Here is a 13,804-nt window from a genome sequence, read left to right as displayed (position 1 = left end):
CAAAGCCACCCACACTCTCTCCCTGCTCGGAACTGGCAGGGCCTTTGTCTGTCCTGCACCTTCACTTACCACAATGTATCATGAATTTGCACATGGTTCATCTTTCTCACTGCCTTTCCTCAGCTGGACTCAGCGCACATTTACTGGCACATGCTCCGTGCCAGGCCTCACCAGAGCCCTGGAGACACAGGGATCCTGCCCTTTTCCTGGGTCTACTGGTAGACGTCCGTAGACCACACATCAGCAATACATTGCATGATGTGCAGAGTTAGAAAACATGCTGTGCAGGGACAGATGGCCTGAATTGGGGAAGTGGAGAAGACTGGAGGGCTGCGTGGAAGAGGGGGTAACTGAGCTGAAGATGACCCACAAAGGCAAGAAGGGTGTGCCAGGCAGGTGGGCAGTGTGCACAAAGGCTTGGGAGAGTGGAGCTGCCTAGCCCATTTGCTGGAGTCGAGGGCAATGTGTGTCGGGGGATGAGGTGGTGGTGGTGAGCAGGACGTGGGTTGGCAGAGACCAGATGGACCAGTCTGCAGCCCCACTGTGGGATTCTCCCACACTCCCCCATGGAGTGCACTTTGTTGAGTGGGTGGGGGGGTGAGTGGTGGAGAGGGCCCTGAGGGCTGCTGTGCAGTGATCGCTGGCCCTTTGCAGACACCACAGAGGCCCCGGGCAGTTGCTTTGTGTTTTTTTGCTTCTCAGCCTTGACTTTTGCCTGCAAAGGCCACAGCAATGCAAGGAGTTAGAAGAGCCTTCTGGTTATGTCTTAGTCCATCTGGACTGCTGTAACAAATACCACAGACTGGGTGGCTCATAAACAATGGAAACCTATTTCTCTCAGTTCTGGAGGCTAGAAGTCCAAGATCAGGGTGCCAGCGTGGTCAGGTTCTGGTGAGGGCCCTTTTCTGGGTGGTAGATGGCCACCTTCTTGCTGTATCCTCACATGGTAGAGAGAAAGCCAGAGAGCTCTCTGCAGTCCCTTTTATAAGGGCACTGATCCCATTCATGAGGGCCCCACCCTCATGACCTAATCACCTCCCAAAGGCCCCACCTCCTAAAGCATCACATGTGAACTGGGGGGGACACAGTCCATTCCTAACACATTGTAAATAACCGAAGCTCAAGTCAAACTGGCATAAGGGAGGAAACTATTAACTGACAAATGAAAATGTGCAAGGGTAGTTTGAGTACCAGGCCCTTTGCCCCGTTTTTCTCTCTATCTCTCAGCTCTGCCTTCCTCTCTGTTGGCTCTTTCTCAAGCCAATGGTGCCCCCAGGAGCTCCAGCCGTAGCCCCATCAGGAGAAAGCCCCCTTTCCCTGAAAGAGCTCAGTGATTATTCTAAGTCCCAGACATGGTGCTCATTCCTGAACCCACCACTCTGGAATGGGGTCCTGTACCCATGTACCTGGGTGGAGACAGGGCTGGTTTTGAAGAGATGGGGCTCTGTTGTCAGAGGAGGGGGATCTGGGCAGCCAGAGTCCCCCAACATCCAAATGCCCCCACCCCGAGTCCACGTGAAATGTACCCAGACCACGGGCTCAGGGCAGGTTTTGGTCTCCTGTCACTCACTAGCACCTCTGAGTCATACAGCACACAGGAAACACCTTTCCCGTGTGTAACCTCTGCTCTCTCTCTCGTTTTCCAGGGGCCACTGGGTCTGGATGGCAAGCCTGTAAGTGATGACAGGGCAACTCTAGGTGGTCCTGTGATGGGCTGCCACTGTGGGATTGGGAGTGACCGCAGGGCACCAGAGTGCAAGGGCCACTGGGAACCTGGTTCAGCACAGAGGGAAGCCATTTAGGCGCCAGACTTGAGTTCAAATCCAGCTCTACCGCTTGCTGACCGTGTGACCTTGAGGAGGCCTCGTCACCTCCAGAGCCTGAAGCTTCTGTCTGTCAAATAGGCCCGTTAAACCTCCACACAGGGATGCTAGGGACATGGAGATCTGTGGACAGCACCATCCCTGCTGTCTAGTCAGCCTTCAAAACATACAAGCCCCTCCTAGCAGGCCTCACACATGGAACATCCCTCCACAATCTCAAGGTTTCAGTGGTGTATGGTGGGCTGATGAGTTCTCAACACCCTGGCCAGGACCCTGTGGTCCACAGGCATCTTCAGCAGAATGAATGAGTTGCACAGGGAGACAGCATAATTAAATAAATAATTGGGTGTGGATGGACGGATGGATAGACAGACAGATGGTGGATGGATGGATGGTGCACAGATGATGGATAGATGGGTAGAAGGAAGGATGGACAGATGGATGGATGATGGGTGAATAGAAGGATACATGTATAGAAGGAAGGATGGATGGATAAATGGATGAATGAATCTATGAATGGCTGGCTAGATGGATAGATGCAAGCATGGGCAGATGAATGATGGATGGAAGGATGACTGAATGGTTGAATGGATGAATGAATGCATGGATGGAAGAACAGTCAAATGAGGCAGAATCAGTTGGGTGCATGGAAGAGTGAGTGAGTTAGGGATAAATGCATGATGGCTGAGCAGACAAGCGAATGGAGAAACGAATGGACTAACAGATGACTGAAGAGTTGACATGTGCATTATTAAAGGAGAGAGGAAAGAACTGACTGCCTGGATGGTAGTTGTCGAATGAATGGAAGAGCCAATGCATTACGGGCTGAAGGGATAATGGATGGTTTGGGGGCAGCAGCCTCCTCACCGGGACCTGACAGCAGGTGCTGCGCAGGGCGGGCCTGCTCTCTGCGGTGAGTGACATGTGCTCCTGTCTCTGCTGAGAGGTGCCAGTGGGCCCTCACTGGTGACCCCCCAACCCCCCACCTCCCCCATACAGCAGACTGAGGTGTGGAGCTTCCTTGGGGCTCTCATGAAGGGCTGACAGGCTTCTGTGTGTTTCTGCTCTGCCGCCTGCAGCTGTGCTCAGCCGCGTGGGCCCCTTGTGTCCCCGAAGCCTCAGGGAAGCCGGGAGGGGGACCAGCCTAGTGCCCCTCACTCATGCCTATTCTTTCTCCACATTCCTCCTCCAGGGACTGCCAGGCCCCAAGGGGGAAAAGGTAAGTGATGCTGGTAGCTGTGCAGGCACGGTCGGTGGCTGAAGGTGCCAGAAACCTGCCTGCCGAGCCCAGCTCCAGAGAGCCCTTGGGCGCATCCCAGCCCCTCCGAGAGCCTTGGCTTCCCCACCTGTAGCAGGGCTAATAGTGTCTGCCTCCCGGTGGTTACCAGGCTCACACTGGACGATTGAAGGCACCCAGAGGGTTGACTGCGTGTTCTTGGGCCAAGACTCAAAGCACAGTCTGTCCAGAATGACAGTTTCCACAGTAATTAATCGCGGGAAGGGAGTGCAGAGGGAGGACTGACCAATGCCTGCTGATGGTGTTCGTTGTGGGAAGGACACCCTCGCCACCAGTAAAACAGACTGTGGAAAGATGCCCCTGTGCTCGGCACAGCCCCTTGGGAGAAGGGCTTCCCTGGCATTTGGCACTAAAATGTCATGGCAGGGTCCTAGAAGGCAGGGGGCTCCAAGTGCCTTGGCAGGGAGTAGGAGAAGGCGGCAATTCATGCCGCGTGCTGGGGTGGGGGGAGGGAGGGAACAGAGCAGACCAGGTGTGGCCAGGACAACAGGTGCTTCCGGGGAAGGGCTGGGCATGGCTGGGCCATGTCCACCCCTGAGCCCCACTGTGACATGGCCTACTGAGGTAAGGGTGGCCAGGGTCCCGGTCCACCATCAGCACTGAGCGAGGCACGGGATCTGGTCCTCGGGGCTTCGGGTTTGCCTTCCAGCTCCACCTCCAACTGTGTGGCCTTTGGCAAGTTGCTGGGCTCTCTGGGCCTCAGTTTCTCCATCTGTAAATGAAAGCCAGCTTCACAGAGCCATGGGGAAGATTGCTCAGGGTAGAGGTCAGAGCACCCTTTGCCGATGATGAGAGGCTCGTGTGGCTGGAAGTCCAGTGGTGGCTAATGCCACCACGGCAGGGGCTTGAAACCAGAGAGAATTGGTGTCTTGGCATCTACCACTTCTTAACATACTGCCCCAAAACTCGGTGACTTGAAACAGTTAATCACCTAATTATCATCCTTCTCCGGTCTGCAGTTCCAGGATTCCAAGAGGACACAGTGGGAGCCGCCCATCCCAGCTCTACCAGGGCTAGGGGCTGGCACTAGATAACAGACCACCAGGTCCCAAGCCCAGATCTGCTGGCTGTGTGACCTTAGGCAGGTTACTTAGCCTCTCTGTGCCTGTTTCCTCATTAGAAATGGAGCCAGAAGTAGAGCCTACATGTTATTTTTGTTAGAATTAAGTGAGACCATGTACATGAAGCACTGAGCACAGAATAAATGTTCGACACATGAGGTGGATGAAGTTGTAAAAGTGGTGGTGATCTATCTCCCTTTTGTTCCTAGGGCATACCAGGAGACTTTGGCCCCCGGGTAAGAACCGAGCAAGACCCCCTCACCCACCCGACGTGGTTTGTTTTATATTGTAATAAGGCATATCTAGCAGGTCTTCCGGGTCCCTAGAGCTTATCACAGAACAAGGGGAGTGAGCAGCTGTTCCTCTCCGTCCCCAGGGCTGTTGTACTGCAAGGCTTTGCTTCAGTGGCTGCTGGGGGAGCTCCAGGCCTCGGTCCGGCCCAGGCCGCCAACCCCCTGCACAGACAGGCTTCCCAGTAGCACGCCACCGCCGATGGGCAGACAGTGGGGCTGGCACTGGTCCCAGACTGGAGACTGACCTTCATGAAAGGGGCTGGCACCCCAGGAACAGGGAAGGCTGTGGGGTCAGCATCCCTGAGCCCAAAGTTCAGCTCTGCCATCTGAGTGAGTCACTTTCCCTTCTGAGACTCAGTTCCTCCAACTCTGAGTTAGGGGGACAGCCCCTATGCCAAGCCACTGTGGGGAAGATTCATTGCAATTATAACAGTGGGCACCCAGCATGGGGACAGCTGGGTAGAAATCATAGCCGGTGGGCTGGGCACCCACAGCGAGCAACCGCAGGGGCTGCAGTGCACAGTGTGGCCTGGGTCCCAGTCCCAGCCCCAGCTCTGCAACCTCTGAGCTGGGTTTGTGAAATGAGGCCAGTATGGCCCGCATCACATGGCGGTTGTGAGGTGAGCTAACAGCAGGAAAGGGTGCTGGCCAGGCTGAGCCCCTGAGACACAGCTGTTCTGTGCTGGGCCTTTGACAGGAGGGCAAGGGCAGGGCCACCTAAAGCTGGTACGCTGTCCCTTACAGCAAAGAAAGGGTATCCACTTGATTTGTGGCTGCTGAGAGACCTTTCTGCTTGCTTTCTGGTGGATGTATGGAAGCTGATTTCCCAAACAGGGATGCTCACACCTCATTGGAACTCCTCCAGCCCAGGTGTCATCAAAGAGTAGATCCCTGCGCTCTTCATGGGTGTCCCCACCGTGTCCCAATGTTCCAGCCACCTATGAAGCAACCTCCAGATCTGAAAGTTCAGTGGCTTAAAACAAGATGTCACCATCTCCTGTGAGCTCCAGGTTGGCTGGCGTCTCTCCTACTGCAGACAGAGGCAGCTGGGCCTGGAGCCCAGGGTGATGGCACCCTCACATGGCCACAGTTGGTGGCTATTGGCTGGGGGCTCAGCCAGGGAGGATCTCTGTGTGGCAGGGGCTTCTCCCAGCATGGCAGCGAGCTTCCTAGAGGGGCATCCCAGGGTGACTTCCCAGAATGCAGGAAGTTGGAACTGCCGGGCCAGTTAAGAGCTATATCCAGAAAGGACACAGCAGCACTTCTGGTGCATTCCATCAGTCACATCAGTCACAGCCCACCCTATGTCAAGGGATTTCAGGGGCAAGTAGAGAATGGGCCCCAGCTCTTGGGAGCAGCAAGGCCACTTTGCAGCAGAGCTGCCGAGGGAAGGGAGTGAGCACAGCGGCATCTTCGGAGAACATGGTGTGCCACCCTAATACTCCCTTCTCTGGGCTGAATTAAGTGGCTTTGCCTCCAGAAATAGCTTTATGGTTTTCTAAAACACCCTACTGCCTTTCTGACTAGATGGCTTTCCCATGGCTCAATCCGGGCTTTATAAATAAAGACTATCACATGTACAATCGCCGCGTCCTCAAGGTAGACCGGCCCAGGGGCGTGTCTGGGTCTGCTGGTTTGCTGTGCTCCCCTCCACTGACCCCTGCATTTCCAGGGTCAGACCTCAGCCATCCGATCCTGGCAGAAGGAGGCAGCTGGCCAGCTTCGTTTCCCAAGGGAAGAAACTAAAATCCTCTCCGAGGAGCTGTTCAAGTATCTAAACCCATTTTCTGCCTCAATAAGTAGAGTCCAGGCCAGTGGCTCCCAACCTGGGTACCAACAGGGGTCAGGGTGCCTTCAAATTCTTCCTGATACAGTGTAAAACAAAACAGGAGTTAGCACCACCATCGCTGCCCACAGCTGAGTGAGCTAGCCAGACGGGCGGTTCTCTTTACTTCGGGCTGCAGTTATGTGCCCTTGGCCAGGACCCTGGCTGTGTCAGACTGATCAGAAGATACAAGTGGTGGACACTGAGGGCTCCAGTTAATTTTTTAATTGGGAAAACCAGTGAACTATGTCTTAGGTCCAGTTGGCTGGAAAGGTGAGCTCTTCCATATCATGGGATCGTGGATGAAAACCTCGGTGGCCAGAGGAGGCACTACCTTTCCTAGCCCTGTTCCCCTGGGTAAATGATTATCCGCTGACCCCAGCCACTTCATCTGTGAAATGGAACAATAGCAGCCCCCTGGCCAGGTGGTCACAAGGGTTGGATGAGACAACCTCCAGGAAGGCCTCACTCCCCAGCACCAAGCACATAGCAGGGGCCAGCTCCACAAGACGCTTCTCCCTTTCTTGGTTCCAGGAAGTTTGGGAGCTGCTGGCACTGTGAGCCGGGCATGCCCTTTACTGTCCCCTGTGCCAGTGCTGGGCGGGCACGCCTGGGACAGCAAGAAGTGCTGGGAACACTGTGGTCTTCCCTCCTTGCAGGTGGGGCCACGAGGTGAGGGTTCTGGCTGCCTGAGGTCTGACCCGGTACTAACATTGGGTCCAAGAGTTGGGGATTTGGTGCTGCATAAGAAAGACTGTGTGGTCCTTCATCACCCTTTTTCTTTTAACTTTTTACTTTAGGTCATCGTAGTTTCCCATAGAGTTGTAATAAATAATACCCCCACATGCCCCTCAACCAGTTTTCCCACAAAGGCGACATTTCGCATCCCTGTAGTACAGTCTCACAAACAGGACACTGATTCAATCCACCAGCATTTCGGATTTCACCCTCTTTACTCAAGTGTGTATGTTTAGTTCTGTGTGATTTTATCACACGTGTAAGTTCACATAACGAGCTACCCTTTCCTAGCTACAGTCAACTCCCTCCCCACCTCATCCCTAACCCCTGGCAACCATTAATCTGTGTTCCATCTCTGTAACTTTGCCACTTCAAGAATGTCGTGTAGATGCAATGGTACAGTATGTAAGCTTCTAAGATTGGCTTTTTTAATTCATCCTAATGCCCTTGAGATGCATCCAGCTGTGGCATGTGTCTGTCTGTACTTGCTCCTTTCTACTTCTTGCTGAGCACTGTGCCATGGTCTGATGCGCCTCAGCTGGTTGGCCATTCACGTCCTGGAGGTCATTTGGATTGTTTCTAGTTTGGCGCTATGACAAATAAAGCTGCTATGAACCTCCAGGCACAGGTTTTTGTGTGAACGTAAGTTTTCATTCCCCTGGGACAAGTGCCCAAGAGTGCCCCTCATTCACTGCAGGAGCTGACCAACCAGGAAGGGCTTTCAGGAGGCACTGGGTCCCTTTTCCAGGAGGAAGGGGTCTAGTTGTGCAGAGGTGTGTCTCATCTCTCCTCTGTGTGCCACAGCCAGGCCCTGTCAGCCTTCAGTGCTTAAGTGTGGGGACCTGTTCCTCCATGTGGCCTCCAAGAAGCCCAATAGTAAAGTTCTCTCCTCTGAGCCTGCCAGGCTGGGGAAGGGGAAGGTCCTGCACTGCCCATCTGAGGAAGCCCCCTCCAGAGATGGGAACCCGCTCTGCTCACCCTCAGTCATGCCAGGCCCCATCTCTTTCAGGGAGACCAAGGGCAAGAAGGAGCTGCTGGGCCTCCGGGGCCCCCTGGATCCCCTGGGGCCCGGGGCCCTCCTGGTGATACTGGAAAAGATGGCCCCAAGGGAGCACAAGGCCCAGCGGTAAGAGCGGGCATGGAGCTGGACCACCTGGGATGCGGTCTGCACCAACCAGAACCCCAAACCCTGATCCCAGAACAGCCCAACCCAGCCCTGTCCCTGGTCCAGACCTGAACCAGCCCTAACCCGAACTCCCCAGACCCAGACCTGTCCCCCATTCCAACCTTAACCTCTAATGTTAACTGGGTCCCTAACCCCAGTGAAATCCTTGACCCCAAATCCTGATCCACACCCCCATTTCTGACTACTACCAGACCCTAACTCTGACCCCTATAGACCCTGACCCTGACCCCAAACCCAACCCTCACCCTACACTCTAACCCCAAGGAGACCATAGACCCCAAACCTGACCTTGGTTGCCATCTCAGTCCCAGCCCTAACCCTGACCCTGGGACCCATATGTGGGCTCTTTCTCTGCAGATCTTTATCGACCTCTGTTCCCCCCTCCCTCCCTCCCTCCCGGCCTCTCTCTCCATCCCCTCACACTCCCCTTGAGCCTCCTCAGGGTCCCAAAGGAGAGACTGGAGAAGATGGCAAGATGGTCAGTATCCAGGGCATGTCAGAGGCCTGGGCTGGCAGCACCGTGGTCCCGCACACACCCGTGGAGGGGCCAGGCCCCCAGGCCCGGCTGCACCAGTCTGCATGCCGGGGAGGGGGCCACAGTCCACTGCAGTGCTTCAGGGCACTGGCAGCGCCCACCCTGTCTGAGGCCCGAGGAGTGGGAAGTCGGAGTCAGGCCTGGTTCCCAAGGCAGCCCTGCCCCGTTCTCTGCTGGGCGCTGCCCTGTATAAAACGGGGATGATGAGGAAGAAAGCCCAGAAGCAGCCGCCAGTATCACATTGAACAACTTCTCTCTTGTTCCAGGGCCCAAAGGGAGCCCCGGGGCCCAAGGTGAGTGCTCCTCACCACCTGCCCACTACCCCAGGCCTGGGGGGTCGGGGGCGCTTCTCTGCCCCGCACCTACTGAAGCAGGGGCAGCAGGGGCAGGAGACAGGTTCTGTGGCCCTGGCAGGCTACTTCACCTCTTGGCCCTCGGCTTACTGATCCGCTAAATGGGGGCATGATGGATCTCTGCCTGACCTTCCCCCTGGGTTGTAAGGGTGGAATAATAAGACACCTTAGCTTTTAAAGCCCTCTCCACCATCTGCTGCCTCTTTATTTCCATCCTTGAGCAGTGCCTACTGGGGCAGGAGGGGAGACTGAAGAACTGGAGCCCCTGGGCTGAGCAGGAGGACAGGAGGGGGCCACGCTGCATTTCATGGGCACCTGCTGCCAACCAGGGGCTTTCAGTGCATTCTCTCTGATCCCCCGAGATGACCTGAGGCTGGGGCATCCCATCCCCACGTCTAAGAGCAGTGATCTAGCCAGGGCCATTCAGCTCAGGATTTGGTCAGGATGGAGTCCTAGACAGTCAGTCCCACTGCCCATGGGCACCCCTCCGAGGAGCTAGGGTCTCGGGGCTGAACCAGGCCTTGGCCATCAGGGCCATTTGGACCCAAGGAGCAGGTGGCCTGTGCCCAGGCCATGCTCTGAGGGCTCTGACCTCTCCGGCACCCCTGCTGTCTCCCCTTCAGGGTGAGCCTGGTGTTCCTGGAAAGAAGGAGAGGGCCTGTGGAGGAACTTCTTGGTGAGGGTGTGGGAAGTGGCTGGAGAGAAGAGCCCAGCTGGGGCTGGGGCAGGGCTGGGGCCTCTGCAGGGAAGGCAGCCTCCTCGCCAGACCAGATCCATACTATGCAGCCCTTCTGTCCTCTGTCTCTGAAGCCAGGAGCTCATTCATTCATTTGCTCATTCACTCATTCTTCCCTTTCCTCAAACACATCAAGTCTGCCCCCACTTCAGGGCCCAGGACAATGGTTCTCAAAGGGTGGTCCTGGGGCCAGCAGGATCAGAATTACTGGGGGCTTGTTAGCCATGCACATTTGGGGACCCACCCTGGACCCACTGAATCTGAGACATTGGTGGGAGCCATTATTATAGTGTGATTTATAATAAAAAAATATGTATTTGCTCTTGGCCCCATTGCTAGCACTGAGCTCCTAAAACCCTCAGAGTTTCCCAAGCGTTGATCTGCAAAGGTGTCTTTGGATAATGAAGTGACTTTTAGACCTCACCTAAGGATGGAGGCTGGTTGCCAGTGGAGCCAACTTTGTGAATAGTTGGAAAGGGTTGGAAATTTTAGTCTCACCCCGACCTCCCGGGAAGGGAGAGGGGCTGGAGATTGAGTTCAATCACCCACGACCAATGATTTAACTTATCATGTCTCTAATGAAGCCTCCATAAAAACCCAGAAGGACAGGTCAGAGGGCTTCCAGGTTGGTGACTACAAGGTACAGGGAGAGTGGTGTGCCTAGAGAGGCATGGAAGCTCCACTCCCCTTCCCCGTACCTGGCCCTCTGCATCTCTTCCATCTTCCTGTTCCTGAGTTATATCCGTTTATAATAAACCAGTAATCTAGGGAGTGAAATGTCTCTGAGTTGAGGGAGCCAGTCTAGCAAATTAATCAAACCTGAGGCGGGAATCGGAACCTCCCATCTATAGCCAGTGGTTCAGAAGGACAGGTGACCACCTGGACTTGCAATTGGTGTCTGAAGACGATCTGTTAGGACTGAGCCCTTAGTCTGTGAGATCTGATGGTATCAGAATCAGGCTGAACTGTAGGACACTCAGCTGGCATGGGAGCAAGGCTTGGCGGCGTGGAAACACACACACACCCGCCCCTCGTTGGAATTGGTGACCAGAACTTTCTGCCACGGTGGCTCTTTCTTCTCAGGGGGATGATGGGAGTCCAAGCCAGCCAGGGTTCCCTGGACCCCCAGGGCCCAAGGTAGGTGCACACCCCTCCCCAATAGACCCCTCTGCCCCTATCCTAGGCCCAGTTACCTGGCAGAGCCACTCCCTGGCCCTTCCACACCCTGGGGTGTGCCCTGGCTCCTGGGCAGGCCAGAGAGAGGCCACAGGAAAGCCTGGGCCCCCCTCACCAGTGGGCCTGCCAGCTCCTCCAGGCCACTTGACTTCCCTCACACGCTCAAGTCCTCTTGGTTCCCCTCTTGGGTGGCCCCACTCTCTGCCCTGTCCCCAAGTCAGGAATTGGGCATCATCCTCATTTTCCCAACCCGTCCTGAGAGCCACCAAACTCTTGGCCAGCCTGCCTCCACAACGTCTCTAGAGCCCCTGGGCTACCCCAGCTCTGCACGGAGACCCAGACGGGAAAGGGGGCCATGGTCCTAAACTTACCTGGGTGGGGAGTCCTGAGGTCCATGCCCCCCACTCTGGTGGGCTAGGGCACTTTCCCCAGGAACCTCTCGAAGCGCACAGACCCAGGTGGCCCCTAGTCTGCCCTGGGTTCATACCGCAGATGTCTCTGTTGCAGGGCGAGCCGGGCAGCCTGGGCCCTCGAGGAGAGAATGGTGTGGATGGTGCCCCAGGCCCAAAGGTGATGTCACAGGGCACTGCTCAGACCAATGCCTCTGTCACGGGGAGATGTGGCGTCACCGCCAGTTTGCCCTTTTAAGTGCGAAGTCTCGGGATGGCCTGGGCTCCAGGGTCTCACTGGACTGGCAATCAGAAGCTGCCTGCATGTGGGCATTTGGTGGTGGGTCTGGGTGAGTGACCAGGTCTCCACCAAGGCCCAGCGGTTCAGCAAAGCCCCCGTGTGCCTGGTACTGGGCCCCAGTGACTTGTCACTACACAAGGTGGGGTCAGTGCAGGGTCTGGGGGCCCTGCCTCCAGGAGGCATGTCCCAGAGCCACCGGTTGCATGTGTTAGGCCCTTAGGGCCCCAAGCTCCTTGGGGCAGAGGAGCCTGGAAGGGGCCTGGGAAACTTCGGCTTCGGCCCTGCACACCTGACTCCAGCCTCACATCTCCACAGGGGGAGGCCGGCCAGCAAGGCACCGATGGAGCCCCAGGGCCACGGGTAAGCAGTCTGCCCCTGACCTTGCCAACGGGATCCAGGGACCTGTTCCTCCAGGAGCCCCTGACCTCAGAAAAGCAGTGGAGCTCCAGGAACTGGGAGTCTTCTTTTTATAATAATTCGCTAGTGATTTTTTTCATTTTTAATCTCATAATACATGCTTTTGGTAAAATGTTCCCATATGGATATGTGAAAATAAGAGCCTTGGCCTCTCCCCAGGTGAGTGTGCGCCCTCCTAGAGTTTTCTTGGCACAGTCACACATAGACCCCTGATTTGTCACATAGGGTGTTACCCTACCCCTGGGGATGCCGCGCCCCACATCGCAGTTCATCCCTGTCTCCTGAGCACAGCCACCCTGGCTGGTCCCAGATCTTTTGGGACGAGCCCCAATCAACACACCTTTAGGTCAACATCCAGGATCCTATTCTCAGCTCTGTGACCTGAAGCAGTCACGTGTCACATCCCCTTATGCTCCCGGAAGCTGCTTTCATTCTCCAAAATATGGGTCTAAGCCAGAAGCCCAGGTGCGCAGGTGGCCGGGATTGGATTAGGTGCTGAATGTGGGGATTCTTTGTGAACTATACAGTTCTGTGCAGCCGTGACTGCGCAGGCAGCTGACAAATGAGCCCTGGCCTGGGTCTCTATGCCATCTGCAGGGGGATGTGCCATCTGACCAAGGTGCTGGCAGCCCCTCAGCAGACAGCAGCCTTGGGGTGGAGCTGAGGGTTGAGAGGAAGGGCAGGCCAGCAGCAGCATGCTCCGCGTGACAAGTGGAGGTGGACACGCAAGTGTGCACATGTGGATGTAGGCATGTGTGCATGTGTGGGCACGGGCAGACATGTGCTCCTGCCCAGGACTGAATGAGAATGTTAGTGCATGGCACAGGCAGCCTCTCCGCCTCCACCAGAGGATGGGAAATGGAGGCACACGGGTAAAATCCAACCAGCACATTTTTTTTATTAAGATATTATTGATATACACTCTTACACGGGTTTCACATGAAAAAACAATGTGATTACTACATTCCCCCATATTATCATGTCCCCCCCACACCCCATTGCAGTCACTGCCCATCAGTGTAGTAAGATGCCACAGAGTCACTGTTTGCCTTCTCCATGAGAACTAGCATATTTTTTTTAAGCTGGCACATCTTTTATTGGCCTATACAGTGTTTTGGAAGGTTTGGGTGTTTTTCTTTATTTGCTAACATTTAAAAATCTGAAGAACTTCACATCCCCATTTTACTTTCCATCTTCCCTGGAGAACTCAGCCCAAGGGCTTCAGGGGGCTTCACTTCCCACCTGAAGGTGCACACGGACCAGGCAGGCCATGCTCCTCAGCTGGCCCGGGCCCCCCTTCCCTCCCGTGTGCCCCCTGCCTGGCCCCTGGAGTGTTTTCTCAGTGAGCCAGGATGCCAGGGCCTGAGTACACATCGCGCCAGGCCGTAGCTGAGCCCATGCATGCACTCGTGCTTTGGTGCAGGCCAGGCTACTGCGCTCCGTGGGTGAAATACAAAAGCATCTGCCATGGCTCTTCCCTGAACTCTCACTCTTCTTCCTACCTCAGGGTCCCCCGGGCCTCAAGGGAGAGCGAGGAGACACCGTGGTGATTGACTATGACGGCAGGATCTTGGATGCCCTTAAGGTAGCCTTCCTGGTAGGACCAGGATACACCCTTGTCCTTTCTGGAGGGAATAACCACTTACTTTGTGTATCAGTCCCACACTTCTTTAC

The 13,804-nt window shown here is 55.4% G+C and overlaps 1 protein-coding gene across 1 annotated transcript in view; it reads left to right on the top strand.

Annotated features, from left to right (window-relative positions):
• COL23A1 (collagen type XXIII alpha 1 chain) overlaps window positions 1-13,804 on the top strand; it is a 307,076-nt gene that overhangs the window by 280,395 nt on the left and 12,877 nt on the right. Inside the window, exons 6-15 of the mRNA XM_073221168.1 lie at window positions 1,647-1,673; window positions 3,016-3,042; window positions 4,391-4,417; window positions 8,047-8,163; window positions 8,666-8,701; window positions 9,025-9,051; window positions 10,931-10,984; window positions 11,531-11,593; window positions 12,029-12,073; window positions 13,638-13,715. Of these exons, the coding sequence (XP_073077269.1) occupies window positions 1,647-1,673; window positions 3,016-3,042; window positions 4,391-4,417; window positions 8,047-8,163; window positions 8,666-8,701; window positions 9,025-9,051; window positions 10,931-10,984; window positions 11,531-11,593; window positions 12,029-12,073; window positions 13,638-13,715 (501 nt within the window). The remainder of the gene's footprint in view (window positions 1-1,646; window positions 1,674-3,015; window positions 3,043-4,390; window positions 4,418-8,046; window positions 8,164-8,665; window positions 8,702-9,024; window positions 9,052-10,930; window positions 10,985-11,530; window positions 11,594-12,028; window positions 12,074-13,637; window positions 13,716-13,804) is intronic.

The sequence above is a fragment of the Manis javanica genome, chromosome 14 (assembly GCF_040802235.1).
Source record: "Manis javanica isolate MJ-LG chromosome 14, MJ_LKY, whole genome shotgun sequence".
NCBI classification, from domain to species: domain Eukaryota; kingdom Metazoa; phylum Chordata; class Mammalia; order Pholidota; family Manidae; genus Manis; species Manis javanica.
This window is presented reverse-complemented; position numbering and strand designations above follow the sequence as displayed.